The following is a 16,422-nucleotide window of genomic DNA, read 5'->3' on the forward strand; positions in this document are numbered from 1 at the left end:
GGCCATTCTTAAACTGTGTTGTTAACAGGAGTGGTTTTAAAACCATGGTAACATAAATGGTATGAAAAACACTGCTTTAAAATTGTTCCACTGTCACAGCCTTAGTGCCAGTCCAGGCCTTGTGTCCATTAAACAAAACTACTAGTGCGTCTCTCACAGTTGGGCTAGCAACGGTGACAGAACCAGGTAGATCAGCCTCTATTCTAACCCTGGTTAGAGAACATAGTAGTAAAAATGCCTGTGCTCTGCCTACAGTACACTAGCACCATTTCTACCATTGAAGTTCCACTGGGTGCTAGAGCAACAGTGGGGGAAAATGCTGAAAATGGTGTATATACACACCTGCACTACAACTGTAATTGTACAAGCACCTGGTTGTCTAGCAAAGTTAGGGGGCATCTGGATTCTGACAGATTCTGTGTGTAGTGTGGATCCAACATCAAAATTAGGCAATAGAATTACAGACTAGACTGTTACCTTTTCTTTGGAACCCTCTTTAAGCTGTGAAAGCTTCCATCCACCCCTTTAGTTGGGATTCCACACACAGCAGTTGCCAAAGGAGCTGTGCTACAAGGAAACTGGAGGGTGGGGAAGGGGGCCGGATTTCAGCACATCCTGGGGTATCTGTGGGTTTGGGGAGGCATCGGGGGAGGAGCAAACCCCAGTGACATGTACGAACAGAACAATCTTGTGTTTGTGCAGGAGGCGGTGATTTGGCTTTTAGTTACCATTGTGCCTCTCACTTCTTGGCAGAGTAAAGAACTTAACGCATGTACTAGTGCATGCGTCACCTGCTTATTGCTCTATCTTTTAAATAAATGAAGTTGATATGTCACAAACAAGGACTTTCACAGCAAAACTTTAGTATCTTTGTAAGGTACCTGTGCTGCTGCAAGTGAATAATATAACCCCCTTTTCTCCATCAGCTCTGAATGTGTTCCTACTTCAGCCACAGCACCATCAGCTATGGCCACTATTACATTTGCAGTCCGAATGGGGGAAAGCCGATGAGCTATTACAAGAGTGGTTCGACCTTTGCTGGCCTGTAAACAAACAACCACATTGTAATTTGTGTCCCCTGTGGCTTGGAGATGTAATGTAATTTACTCTAATTGGTCATATTGAGTAGTTACTCCCATTGATTTCATTTGCTAAACACCCTGAGAATCCATGAGTTTTTCCACAACTGACAACTAAAACCATTTGTATCCTGGTTCTGTCTCTGCTGAGCTACAGGACACCTGCTTGTCAGCATCCACACTAAACAAACTCAGAAAGCTTGTTTTGCTTCCCCTGATTTTCTTGACACTCTCTCTCTTTAATTATTCTATTCAAAATTTAAAAAGCTAAACTCTGAGCTGCTTTAGGTTATGCCATGTGGAACAGTCTCATAGGGACTGATTCCTTGCAGAGGAGCAGATGGAGCAACATGGGCTCTAGCCCTGCCCCAATGTTATATAATAATAATAATAAGAAGAAGAAGATGACCAACAGGATCTTGTAAGGGGGATAAGGCAAAATGCCACATTTATTTTATATACAATAAAAAGATCTGAATATACAATTCTATATTACTACTATTCCTTACTTATCTATATATCCATTTATACAATCATTCATACAAGTTCTGCAGAGTTGTTATAGTTACCAGCCTAGAGGTTGCTCATGACAGAGTACTGGCCAGGTAGCCTGGACACAAGGGTGGAGCCGAGTCTTTGTCAGATGCGCATCCGATGCTCCTGGAGGGTGGTCGCAGAACAAGTCTCAGAGTCCTCAGCCCTTAGAATCCGTTTTTATAGGAATTCATTCCTATGTTAGTCTATGGGAATTGCTTCATCATGCTATTGTCATGATGGCTCCATGATGACTATCAGGTGTTTATTTTGTTCTTCAGTTCTCTCATCCTTGGGATGGTTGGGTGGATTCCGGTTTGCCCTCTGGGGGCCATCCAGTTGTCTCCACTCTGCGCATTCTTCGGCCGATGGATATTGAACTCTTAGGCTGGCACTTCCCTGCTCATTCATTTATTATCTACACCAAGCATCCATCCACATCCATTCTCTATCTCTATTTTAGTCACAATTGTTATTTTGCTGTCTCTCCCGACTTTAACAACTCTTGGGGTGTTACAAAGTTACTTGAGCTTCCCGCCATATAACATTAATAACAAAGCGAGATAAAAACTACAAAGGGTGGGAGTCTGTGTGTGCTGTTTCTGTTGTTACAAAGTATCGCTTTGAGAACAGACTCTCTGTCTTAGGATGTACTAACACAATTAGCAGCTTGCGAGTTTCACACAGAGAGGGGGAGAAACAGAAAGCAAGAGACATCTTAATTAGCAATGCCCTGGAATTTAAACCATGGGGATTCAAAAACTTACTTGTGATTTTAGTACAGACCTTCTTTAATATGATCCAACACCAACATGCCTCTATATAGGGGCCCAGGTAGCATGAAGTTGGCTACGCTAGCCTCACACCTCCCAGGAGTTTTCCTGAACTGTGGGAGCTCTCAACTGTCTTCTTGAGGCTTCTGTAAGTGTCTTCTTTGCTGCCAGATTTCAGAGTAGCAGCCGTGTTAGTCTGTATCCGCAAAAATAACAGGAGTACTTGTGGCACCTTAGAGACTAACAAATTTATTAGAGCATAAGCTTTCGTGGGCTACAACCCACTTCTTCGGATGCATATAGAGTGAACCATATATTGAGGAGATATATATACACACACATACAGAGAGCATGAACAGGTGGGAGTTGTCTTACCAACTCTGAGAGGCCAATTAAGTGAGAGAAAAAAAAAAAAAAAAAAACTTTTGAAGTGATAATCAAGATGGCTCAGTACAGACAGTTTGATAAGAAGCAAGTGTGAAAATACTTACAAGGGGAGATAGATTCAATGTTTGTAATGGCTCAGCCATTCCCAATCCCTATTTAGCCCTGAGTTGATTGTGTCTAGTTTGCATATCAATTCCAGCTCAGCAGTCTCTCGTTGGAGTCTGTTTTTGAAGTTTTTCTGTTTTAAGATAGCCACCCGCAGGTCTGCCAAAGAATGGCCAGACAGGTTAAAGTGTTCTCCCACTGGTTTTTGAGTATTATGATTCCTGATGTCAGATTTGTGTCCATTAATTCTTTTGCGTAGAGACTGTCCGGTTTGGCCAATGTACATGGCAGAGGGGCATTGCTGGCACATGATGGCATATATCACATTGGTAGATGTGCAGGTGAACGAGCCACCGATGGTATGGCTGATGTGATTAGGCCCTATGATGGTGTCACTTGAATAGATATGTGGACAGAGTTGGCATCGGGCTTTGTTACAAGGATAGGTTCCTGGGTCAGTGTTTTTGTTCAGTGATGTGTGGTTGCTGGTGAGTATTTGCTTTAGGTTGGGGGGTTGTCTGTAAGCGAGGACAGGTCTGTCTCCCAAGATCTGTGAGAGTAAAGGATCATCTTTCAGGATAGGTTGTAGATCTCTGATGATGCGCTGGAGAGGTTTTAGTTGGGGGCTGAAGGTGACAGCTAGTGGTGTTCTGTTATTTTCTTTGTTGGCCCTGTCTTGTAGGAGGTGACTTCTGGGTACTCGTCTGGCTCTGTCAATCTGTTTTTTCACTTCAGCAGGTGGGTATTGTAGTTTTAAGAATGCTTGATAGAGATCTTGTAGGTGCTTGTCTCTATCTGAGGGATTGGAGCAAATGCGGTTATATCTTAGAGCTTGGCTGTAGACAATGGATCGTGTGGTGTGTCCTGGATGGAAGCTGGAGGCATGTAGGTAAGTGTAGCGGTCAGTAGGTTTCCGGTACAGGGTGGTATTTATGTGACCATCGCTTATTAGCACAGTAGTGTCCAGGAAATGGACCGCTTGTGTGGATTGATCTAGGCTGAGGTTGATGGTGGGATGGAAATTATTGAAATCATGGTGGAATTCCTCAAGGGCTTCTTTTCCATGGGTCCAGATGATGAAGATGTCATCAATGTAGCGCAAGTAGAGTAGGGGCGTTAGGGGACGAGAGCTAAGGAAGCGTTGTTCTAAGTCAGCCATAAAAATGTTGGCATACTGCGGGGCCATGCGGGTACCCATAGCAGTGCCGCTGACTTGAAGGTATATATTGTCCCCAAATGTGAAATAGTTGTGGGTGAGGACAAAGTCACAGAGTTCAGCCACCAGGTTAGCTGTGACATTATCGGGGATACTGTTCCTGATAGCTTGTAGTCCATCTGTGTGTGGAATATTGGTGTAGAGGGCTTCTACGTCCATAGTGGCCAGGATGGTGTTTTCTGGAAGATCACCGATGGATTCTAGTTTCCTCAGGAAGTCAGTAGTATCTCGAAGATAGCTAGGAGTGCTGGTAGCGTAGGGTCTGAGGAGAGAGTCCACATAACCAGACAAGCCTAAACTGCTACATGCCACAAGGAGCCACAACAGTAGTTCCCTTAACCCACCCAGCAATATTGTTAACCTTTCCAGCTATACTCTTAGCCCAGCAGAAGAGTCTGTCCTATCTCGGGGCCTCTCCTTTTGTCCCTCCAGACCCACGAACATGATACAGTTCTGCGGTGACCTAGAATCCTACTTTCGACGTCTCCGACTCAAAGAATATTTCCAACATACCTCTGAACAGCATACTAACCCACAGAATCCCCCCTACCAGCACTACAAACAAAAGGATTCTGCGTGGACTCCTCCGGACGGTCGAAACAACAGACTGGATTTCTACATAGATTGCTTCCGTCAACGTGCAAAGGCTGAAATTGTGGATAAGCAACATCACTTGCCCCATAACCTCAGCCATGCTGAACACAACGCCATCTACAGCCTCAGAAACAACCCTGACATCATTATCAAAAAGGCTGACAAAGGAGGTGCTGTCGTCATCATGAATAAATTGGAATATGACCAAGAGGCTGCTAGACAGCTCTCTAACACCACATTCTACAGGCCATTATCCTCTGATCCCACTGAGGATTACCTAAAGAAACTACACCATCTGCTAAAAAAACTCCCTGACAAAGCACAGGAACAAATCTGTACAGACACATGCCTAGAACCCCGACCAGGGACATTCTATTTGCTACCCAAGATCCATAAACCTGGAAATCCTGGACGCCCCATCATCTCAGGCATTGGCACCCTAACATCAGGCTTGTCTGGTTATGTGGACTCTCTCCTCAGACCCTACGCTACCAGCACTCCTAGCTATCTTCGAGATACTACTGACTTCCTGAGGAAACTAGAATCCATCGGTGATCTTCCAGAAAACACCATCCTGGCCACTATGGACGTAGAAGCCCTCTACACCAATATTCCACACACAGATGGACTACAAGCTATCAGGAACAGTATCCCCGATAATGTCACAGCTAACCTGGTGGCTGAACTCTGTGACTTTGTCCTCACCCACAACTATTTCACATTTGGGGACAATATATACCTTCAAGTCAGCGGCACTGCTATGGGTACCCGCATGGCCCCGCAGTATGCCAACATTTTTATGGCTGACTTAGAACAACGCTTCCTTAGCTCTCGTCCCCTAACGCCCCTACTCTACTTGCGCTACATTGATGACATCTTCATCATCTGGACCCATGGAAAAGAAGCCCTTGAGGAATTCCACCATGATTTCAATAATTTCCATCCCACCATCAACCTCAGCCTAGATCAATCCACACAAGCGGTCCATTTCCTGGACACTACTGTGCTAATAAGCGATGGTCACATAAATACCACCCTGTACCGGAAACCTACTGACCGCTACACTTACCTACATGCCTCCAGCTTCCATCCAGGACACACCACACGATCCATTGTCTACAGCCAAGCTCTAAGATATAACCGCATTTGCTCCAATCCCTCAGATAGAGACAAGCACCTACAAGATCTCTATCAAGCATTCTTAAAACTACAATACCCACCTGCTGAAGTGAAAAAACAGATTGACAGAGCCAGACGAGTACCCAGAAGTCACCTCCTACAAGACAGGGCCAACAAAGAAAATAACAGAACACCACTAGCTGTCACCTTCAGCCCCCAACTAAAACCTCTCCAGCGCATCATCAGAGATCTACAACCTATCCTGAAAGATGATCCTTTACTCTCACAGATCTTGGGAGACAGACCTGTCCTCGCTTACAGACAACCCCCCAACCTAAAGCAAATACTCACCAGCAACCACACATCACTGAACAAAAACACTGACCCAGGAACCTATCCTTGTAACAAAGCCCGATGCCAACTCTGTCCACATATCTATTCAAGTGACACCATCATAGGGCCTAATCACATCAGCCATACCATCGGTGGCTCGTTCACCTGCACATCTACCAATGTGATATATGCCATCATGTGCCAGCAATGCCCCTCTGCCATGTACATTGGCCAAACCGGACAGTCTCTACGCAAAAGAATTAATGGACACAAATCTGACATCAGGAATCATAATACTCAAAAACCAGTGGGAGAACACTTTAACCTGTCTGGCCATTCTTTGGCAGACCTGCGGGTGGCTATCTTAAAACAGAAAAACTTCAAAAACAGACTCCAACGAGAGACTGCTGAGCTGGAATTGATATGCAAACTAGACACAATCAACTCAGGGCTAAATAGGGATTGGGAATGGCTGAGCCATTACAAACATTGAATCTATCTCCCCTTGTAAGTATTTTCACACTTGCTTCTTATCAAACTGTCTGTACTGAGCCATCTTGATTATCACTTCAAAAGTTTTTTTTTTTTTTTTTTTCTCTCACTTAATTGGCCTCTCAGAGTTGGTAAGACAACTCCCACCTGTTCATGCTCTCTGTATGTGTGTGTATATATATCTCCTCAATATATGGTTCACTCTATATGCATCCGAAGAAGTGGGTTGTAGCCCACGAAAGCTTATGCTCTAATAAATTTGTTAGTCTCTAAGGTGCCACAAGTACTCCTGTTATTTTTGCTGCCAGAGTGGCATAAAGACACCCAGGACACATCTACTCTGCAATATCTCACCTGAGGCTGGCCCAGGTCAGCTGACTCAGACTCATGGGGCTCAGTCTGTGGGTCTATAAAATTGCAGTGTAGACATTCAGGTTGGAACCCAGGCTCTGGGACCCCATGAGGGGGGAGGGTCCCCGAGTTCAGGATCCAGCTCAAGCCCAGAAGTCTACCCTCAGTTTTATATTGTGAGCCCCACGAGCAAAAGTCTGCGGACACGGGCCCACTCACAGGTGGTTAATTGCCATGTAGACATACCTTAAAAGGTACCTGGTTCAGATTCATGTAGTCCCATTTGAAATGGAACGATATTAACATGAGCTAGGTACCTTTTAAAGGGCAGTTAGAGCACAGCACTGTACCACGCTTCACAAATCACACCCCTTTGGTGCACTTTGCCAGTGCCATGTAGACAAATCGTTCATCAGTGCTGAGGATCTGTTTTCTGGAGGGAGTAGCCACGAGTGACATGCAGTGGAATAATAATCAATGCACACTTCTTCGGCAGTGCACATCTCTATGAAAAGCATGAACTAGAAGGAATCAATATTTACACACTCAAAAGATTAACATTACTGTAGCACTTCTTAATACCCCATTTGCATTTTTGTTAGCATTGGTCTGATGATCTGAAAGTACAGAAATATCTATTGTACCAATTCAGATGTCTGTGTATTTAAAATTGATTTTCAAGAAAAGGACAAGATGTTGATTCTAAAAGCTCAAATGGTGACAAATTATTTGCCAAAGGGCAAATGTTGCCCTCACTGATTTGCACCCTATTTACAATCTGATGGTAGCCAATGGGTTTGCATGTGCATCAGGGCAACTTTTGGGCCCCATAACCACATAACAATACATTCATTATATCTTAGTGATTTAGACCCCAGTCTTGCACTGAGGGCTCACCCATACAGAGCCTCACTGCAGGATTGGGCCACCGTGAGAGTTACCATGTGGTTACTGTTGTTCCCAGTGGGGTTACAGCATTTTACTGCTGAGCAATGGGCAGCATTTGGCAGTAATTGAGTAAATCATCCCTGTCATTGCAGTACAATAATAATCTTGTTCATCTATTCCTTGCTTTGAAAGAAAATATATTTGATTCAAGAAGATGGAACTAGAGGTTGTGTCAATAACCCAGCATTTACCTTTTCCAGTGCAGCTTGGACTACTGACTCACTTTCTGTATCCAGGGTGGATGTGGCCTCATCTAACAAGAGAATTTTAGGGTTGCGCACCAAAGCTCGAGCTATGGCTATTCTCTGCTTCTGCCCACCACTCATCTGGGCTCCTCTTTCTCCTACAAGGGTATTGTTATTTCTGAGAAAATAGCAGAGACACCATCAGTTTTGCAGTCTAAACAATTAACCACTAAATAGAGCTTGATTCACAGTCCACTGAAGTCTATGGAGAGATACGCCACCCCCCAATCTTGATTTCAATGGACTTTGGATCAGGCCCACAGTGAGAGCAAGATAATTCTGTATTTTGGGAGCACCCTAGTGAAATGAAAGCTAAGGTTATATAAAAAGAACAGGAGTACTTGTGGCACCTTAGAGACTAACAAATTTATTAGCGCATAAGCTTTCGTGGGCTACAGCCCACTTCTTTGGATGCTGTAGCCCACGAAAGCTTATGCTCTAATAAATTTGTTAGTCTCTAAGGTGCCACAAGTACTCCTGTTCTTTTTGCGGATACAGACTAACACGGCTGCTACTCTGAAACCTAAGGTTATATATTGTCTGATCCCCAGAGTGCAGGACACAAATCCCATTTGGAATGAAATCTACACAAAGTCACTTTCAATAGCAAAAATGTTCCCACAAGCAGGTGGTCATGGAATTTTTTCAGATGGGTACTAAGGACCAGAGGGGCATCCCAGGGTGATAGAGGGAGTTTCTGCTTGATCTGGTACTGGAACAAGGTTTCTGATGTGAAAGACCCAAATCTTATCCACTCAGCCGCAGCATCCCTCAAAAAAATACATGTCAGATCTGCTGCCCTGATTCAGCCAGGTACTGAAGCACCTGTATAACTTGAAGCACTAGGGTGACCAGACAGCAAGTGTAAAAAATCGGGATGGGGGTGGGGGGTAATAGGTGCCTATATAAGAAAAAGCCCCAAAATCAGGACTTTCCCTATAAAATCGGGACATCTGGTCATCCTATGAAGCACATAAGTAGTTCTGTTGACAGTGAGGATACTCATGTGCCTGAAGTCATGCACATGCTCAAGTGCCTTATTGAACTGGGGCCTTTGTGCCATAAGCACTACCCTGATCACCACCTTATATGCCTAAAAATACAAATTTTGAATGACACTGCAATTTCCACTCTTGGCCACAAGGTGGCTGTAAAAATCAATGTTTCCCTGCTTACATTTATCAGCTGTTGCTGAGTTTTGGTTACCCATATTCTGTGATTTTGCAGAGGGGCAGCTGTCCCTCAACTTGGGGCTGAGATTGAAGGAAAGACAACCATAGTTCTTACTTTTAAGATGCATTTATATCAGAGTCATTCATGCTTCCAGATTTTGGATTCACAGTTATCCCTCCCCCCGACCCAGCCCGGATTCATTTCCATTTCCTTACATGTCTGTTTCAGAGAATTTAGAGAAACATTGCAATTGCTGTAAATTCCTTCTGTCACACACACAAAAAATGGTTTCTTTTATGGTCATATCTCAATATCTCACTTTATTTCAGTTCATTTCTAAGAATGCAGGTTATTTTAAGTACCATACTTACATCAGGAAACTCCATGATAAAATCATAAGCATTTGCTTCTTTTGCTGCATTCTCAATTTCTTCATCAGTTACATCCTCTCGACCATATCTTATATTGTTTCTAATTGTTGTCCCAAACAGAACAGGTTCCTGACTGACCACACCAATGAATTCTCGGTAATGTCTCAGATTACGGGACTTTATGTCCGTCCACTATGATCTAAAGAAAAAAAAGACTATGAGAGTCTGAGGTTGTATATTATTATTTTTCTTATTATTTTCTATTATCGTAGCACCTAGAAGCCCTAATCATGGACCATGACCCCATTGTGCTAGGTGCTGTACAAACAGATCAAAAAGACTGTCATGTTCTTGAATCTTTCTAAACCTACAAATGTTTAGGACAAAATCTTCCCATTCAATTTGTTAGGGCAGATTTAGGATTCATGAGAAAAGTGAGGATTTATTTTTGTTTCAGTGAAGAAATAGTCCTTGGCCAGATGTTTCCATACACCAAGTGGAGATTTGCCTCTGCTGGGCACCACACCTGCAGTAAGGCCAAAGTAAAGGAAAGAGGAAGGCACCCTCAATCTGAATCCTACCATCCCTTACACAGTGTTGGCTGGAGATACTTTTCATTTTTGCAGGAAAGGAAAATTTGAAACTAGCGGAGGCCATCTCTGCTTATCAACCATATGGTATTATGGTTTAATGACACACACCCTAAAGCCTGCATGAAGCATGGTGCAAGGAGGATAGAAGGGAAAAAGAACAATCATCATGTATCTTAAATGGGAGATCAGTCCTATGCAGATAATCCATATAGTGGAGGAGGTAACACAAGGTTTGGCACTTTACACTTTAGCTGTGCTCAGAAATGCCCATGAAAATTCTTTGTCTGGATAGCAAATAGGAGAGGACAGATTTAAGCGTCAGGCAAACTTTAAGATGAACACCGGTCTTCTACATGCACTCTCACAGGACTGTGTGACACTGGAGCCGGGGTGGGGTGTGCTTGGCTGTATTTTGTTACAGTGCTATTTTTTCCCATTTCACACATGAAGGGGATCACCATTACGTAGTGGCCTGGAGGACAGAGTTGCGAGAAGGCCAAGCCCAGAGACTGTCCTATCGGGACCCTGGCCCACTTCTCCAAAACTCGCTTGCCAATTCACAGTGCCAGGACAAGAAGTTCAGGTTCTGGAGTGAGCCGCAAGGATGGAGTAACTTAAGTATGGATAATCAGTGGCCTCATCTTCCTACGTGGTCATGTTACCTCAATCGATTTAGATACATATATGGCCCCTAACACTGTGGCACATGAACACCTCTAAAGTAGTTAAGCTTAAAAAACAATAGCCTCTCTCTCCTCTCATCACATACGATATTAAATACCAGGAGCCTCCAGGTCCCTCGGAGGAGCATGGATCTGATCTACTAGTAGATCTACAGTAGATCTGAATAGCAGGTAGCAGGTGATTCGAACTGAGCTCTGGGGCCAGACTCATTGGCAAAGATCTGCCAGCAAAGGACAGATCTGCATTTAGATGGTCCCTCCTAAATAATATTTAATAATTAAAAATTGTATTTATTTCAATTCAAGACAATATCTACCCTCCACAGGAAACCCTATAAACAACACTGTTAAGCAAGTAGGCTACCTAATATGCAGGACACCAGCCAAGTGTGTGTTTGGGTGTTCTAAATCCAAGCCCAGCATCTGCAACAAATTCCTAATGTAAAAGGTGAGGCTGCTCAGAACAGAAAACACCCTACAGTATTTAAAAAGCTTGCCAGTGATTTATATAACTTCCAAGTGAGCCACTCTCTGAAGGCTGTAAGGCTCACTTTGTAAGAGTTAGACTTTTGTTAAATCTCCCAGCATCAGATGGGAGGAACAGCGGCTTATTGGCCCAAAATCTTGTGTATTATAGTTGGGTACAATATCCCCAACTTTGTGCTCCACTTGTCTCCTTTCTCCTTGAGGACTTGTATAGCTATTATTCTTTGTATATTACTATTTTAATACCTATGTAAACAGTACTATGCTCTAGAATGGCTGTACTCACCACTCCTTCCTGTGGATCATAAAACCTGTGAAGCAGCTGGACCATTATGCTCTTACCACATCCACCGCTGCCAACCAATGCCACCGTTTGTCCACAGTCAATTTTCAGAGTGAGACCTTTCAAAACCTTGTGATAGTTAAAAAATAAAATGTAGAACAATCTCAAAATAATGAGATTCTATCACTAAATCCTGCCAGATTTATCCCTGCTACATTTTCAAAACCCATTCATTCCCATTGCAAATTCTGGCTCTGATCTTGTCTCATACCTCAACCTCTGGAACCTGCCCTTCCTGACACCTCACATACTCTAATTTGTCCAGTGTTCTGCAGCAAAAAGTCATCTACTGTCATGATTCTGACCACATTCAGTCCCTCTTGAAGTCCTTCCATTGGCTCCTGCATGCCTTCTGCATCACAGTCAAGCCCTTGGGCTCACCTTCAGGACCCTGCATAACTTTGCTTCTTCCAATCTCTCTTCTCTTGTCCTTTTTAGAGGCCACATCTTTCTTGCCTCACTCAGCTCAAACATTCCATTGGCTGACAACCCCTTTTTACATTCTTCTCCAACACTCTTCTCCATGCCTTCTTTTATGTTTCCTCTCTACGCATGGAACTCAAATCAACCGCCTGACTCCAATCTGCCGTGCTTCCATCCTATCCTCTAAAGCACACAACTCTTTTAGCATAATACAAAAGTAACATGCCATATTTCAAGTTGTAGTCACAGTGACTACAACACAGCACAGAATAGGTGTTTCTCCTACCTGGACATCTGGTCTTGAAGGATAACCGAACTGTACATTATTAAATTCAAGTGTTCCCTTTATGTGATCGAGTTGTGTCCATCTGAAGAAAAACTATCTATAGTGGGTTTCTGGGGAGTGGAAAAAAATTAAAATTTAAGCAAATAATTTACAAATGCACAGTTGAGGGAGGGAGATATCATTATAGCCTGAATATTTCATATTTTTATTCTACAATTTAAAACATCTTCCACACCACACCTGTTTTAGCATTGGGTAGTTTGCAATCTAAGGCTAGCTGCCATAGTTACTTTGCTTTGGTAACTGCATTCTGTTCTTTGTAATTTCCTTTTAAGAGCCTGAACATAATGTTTCTTTCTAAGCCAGTTTGGTCTTTTTCCATTTGGCAAACACTAATTTTTTCCTCCTTTATTTTTCAATGGAAATTACCATGGCTTTTTGCTTATTACTACTTTATTTTTCTATTGGCATCATTAGTGCTCTCATACAAGATAATAGCCCGATTATGAGGACAGGGTAGAAGGATCCATACCTGATCAATTATCTTGAAAACTTTAAAGGCAGCTCCTCTAGCAATAGAGAAAGTTTCAAAGTGTGGTGCTGCTGTGCCCAGGCAATAACTACTAAAAGTTACGCAGAAGAAAACCGAGAGGAGGAAGAAGATGAAACCTACAGTGAAAACAAATCCAAAATTAAAGGCTGGTCCTATAGTCTTGATTTAGGCAACACTCCCGTTTATGACCATTGGAGCTATGCCTCAGAAAAGACCGCAGGATCAGCCCCAGGACTGGTGTGTCATTCACAAGACATTCCTAAGTATCAAAAGAATAAAGTTTAAACCTTGGAATGCCAGCACAATACCTTATAGTCTGGAACAATAGAAACTGAGAAGGATTTTTGGCAAAATTCTATGGAATTTCTACATAAGAAAGAAAGAAAATGACTATTTTTGTTTTCTATTCTACTTGCCTCTATTGTAGTATATTTTAACACCAAATATTGTTAAAAAATACAAAAAGGTCATTCAAAAATATTTATTGACTCATTAAAGTGAATGGCCTTTACCACTGCTAGATAAAGTTTTACAGAAAACTCAGAAAACCTGCAAACCACACTGTGAAAGTCCAACATATCTTTAGCTGACTACACCATAAACCTCACTATAACTCTGAGTTTTAAGGCAAGCAGTAAATAGAGTTCCAATTTTCCAAACAATTAAAGACTCCACATAGTCAAACTTTTAACTTTATTCTATAGAATATCCTTCAAATGAATAGAAACACAAGATGTGAGGAGTACAAACAGCCACCCTACCTAACAGTAATTTGTGAGGAAGAATCTATTAGGCAAATTTCCCCTTCTCTTCTGGTTGTGGAAAATCCATGAGCAGATTATGATTTTCTCTAATTTGTTAGTTATTTTAAATTATCTGATTACGTTTTCAATTAACTTCATTTACTGCTATTTAGTTGTGATTGGTCATATAGTCGCATATATTGTTATATTGGTATAACAATATATTGGTAAACAATTGGTATTGTTTCTGTTCTCTGACTGCAGTTATTATAATCCTTGTGTCTGGTGTGAATGCTTCTGGAAAGTAAATTTAACATTCATCTTCTATGCCCATTTGTGCTGGTAAAACAAACTGCATGAATGTTCATGGAAAACAAACACAGAAGAGACGCAAATATGGCGGAGACAAATTTTTATATAAATTCAAATTAATATCATGAAAGAAATCACTATTTGCCTCACTCTATTAGATAAGCATGTTAGCTGAAACAGCTATGACTGTGAAGTGCAAAACCAGGTGGATTTAAGTCATCTTTATTTGACCTCAGAGTGAACACTTTACTGAGAAGAATGGGGGGAAATTTTACATCTGCTTTGTTGTTACATTAAAAAGACAACAGCAAACCAGTTATGTAGTGAAGATTCTCTTCTGCCTATCTAAATTCTTGTATTAGTGCCCATTACCCTGGTATCCAAGTGTAAGGGGACTGTTGCCCCCTTACTAACATTCAGTGGGAGTGTTTTGGTTGGCTAGCTCCCAGCACTAAAAGGGGAAGGGTCGATGGCAAATCAGGAGCCTGAGACTGACAGTCCCCAGGAACAATGGGGAGAAGCCAATGCTCCAGATCAGCCTGATTGACAGGGCGGGCAGGCTAATCAGAGGGTCAGGAGGCCAGGGAGGTCCCGTCCTCCGTGTGAGCTGGAATTGCCTGGGTCAGACAGAGTGGGGCCGAGCTAAGGAGAGAGCAGGGGCCCAAGCTAAGCTGCTGGAAGCAGAGCTGCCGCCCCAAAGCCAGAGCACAGCCCAGAGAGAGCAGAGCTGTCCTGGAAGGAGAGCTGCAGCAACCAGAGCCAGAGAGGCCAGAGAAGCAGCCAGGAAGCAGGTCAGTGCTGGGAGCAGCATCACAGAAGCAGCCTGCAGAGCAGACCTGTCCTGGGGGCAGAGCTGTAGCAACCAGAGCCAGAGAGGCCAGAGAAGCAGCCCAGGGAGCTGAAGACAGAGCAGCAGCAGCAGCCGTGCTGAGGCAGAGTGGAGCTGGAGCTGGGGCTGGAGCTGGGGCTGGAGCAGTCCGGAGCCGGGTGCGGTGAGCAGCTGGGGAGAGTGAGGGGGACCCTGGCAGTGGGCCCAGCACAGGGAGATACCCCAGCCAAGAGGCCTTGCAGGCCAGACTTGGAGGGGGATCGTAACCCTGACAGGGCGGGGGCGACGCTGGGAAGAAGGGTCCTGCCACCTAGAGCCTGAGAGCGTGTGGCCACCGCCAGAGCAAGTGTCCAACCCGCAGCGTCTCTGCAGCACAGCCAGGGCCTGAGAAGGAGGCCCGGGACCTACAAGGAACAGACTGTGAACTGCCCTGACGTTCCAGAGACACTGCTTGTGATGATCCCTGCCACAGAGCAGGGTGATGGGTTTTCCTTTAACCTTTCCCATTTTTCCTTATTCTTTTTTAAAAGTAATTGTTAATTAAACAACTTGTATTTGCTTTAAATTGTATAAAATGATCAGTGGGTCAGGGAGGTGCCCAGTGCAGAGAGAGTACCCCGGAGTGGGGACACCCTAGCCCCTGTCCTAGGTGACCACAGCAGGGTTGGGGGTCAAGCCCCCCAGGAATCCTGGGCCCAGCCTTGTCGGGGTTTACGAGGACTCTGCCAGACAGGAGAGTGGAAGGGGAGTCCTCAAGGGCAGGGAGGCCTCTGGGTAAAGGAAGTGGGAGCGAGGACTCGGATCCTTTCGCTAGCCCACTTCACCGGGGTAGTGCAGAAGCCAGGAAAGTTCCCCACAATAGCGGGACCATTCCCCCGCTTACACAAACACAACTTCACAACCAAAAGGGCAAGGAACTTAATTTTAACTTATATTTTACAGAACACAACCAACTCTGCAGGAAGTTATAGAAAGAACCCAGTGCCTGAGCGGTTGTGGATTCTCCAGACATATGATATCTCTTGTCCCTGCCTATAGCCAACATGTCATGTACTCAACATCACCTTCACAATGAAGTTAGTTTGTAGAAAGACACTGAGGTTAAAATACGACACTTACAGCCAGGACAGTCCCAACTGAATAGCCAGTATTCTCATCAAGAATTAAGGTAGTTCCATACCAAAACCCAAGCCCGTAGCATCCATTTATAATTAGGTACAAAAATCCAAGAGACAGCTTAGAAGCAATAGCCTTTTTTATACCAAGGTTTTTTGCTTCTCCTAGTTTACTTGTACATCTGTTAAAAAGACAAACATAGGTTAGTCATTGTGGCTGCAGACAAAGTCATAAATTAAAAAAGACATTAACTATTGAGAGTCAGACCTATTGATTTCCTGAGCTTGTTTTAGGGATCTATCCTGCCATAGGTTACACCCTTCAAAGAGGATATA

The 16,422-nt window shown here is 43.5% G+C and overlaps 1 protein-coding gene across 1 annotated transcript; it reads right to left on the bottom strand.

Moving 5' to 3' along the window:
- Positions 1-848: 848 nt before the first annotated feature.
- Positions 849-12,350, bottom strand: LOC135873821 (ATP-binding cassette sub-family B member 5-like). The gene is made up of 6 exons (XM_065398435.1): positions 12,207-12,350; positions 11,765-11,894; positions 11,689-11,696; positions 9,715-9,912; positions 8,123-8,287; positions 849-1,043 (listed from the first exon to the last, which is right to left on the bottom strand). The coding sequence occupies exons 1-6, from the start codon at positions 12,348-12,350 to the stop codon at positions 849-851; spliced, it is 840 nt and encodes a 279-aa protein (XP_065254507.1).
- Positions 12,351-16,422: the final 4,072 nt, after the last annotated feature.

This window comes from Emys orbicularis, chromosome 2 (assembly GCF_028017835.1).
Source record: "Emys orbicularis isolate rEmyOrb1 chromosome 2, rEmyOrb1.hap1, whole genome shotgun sequence".
NCBI lineage: Eukaryota > Metazoa > Chordata > Testudines > Emydidae > Emys > Emys orbicularis.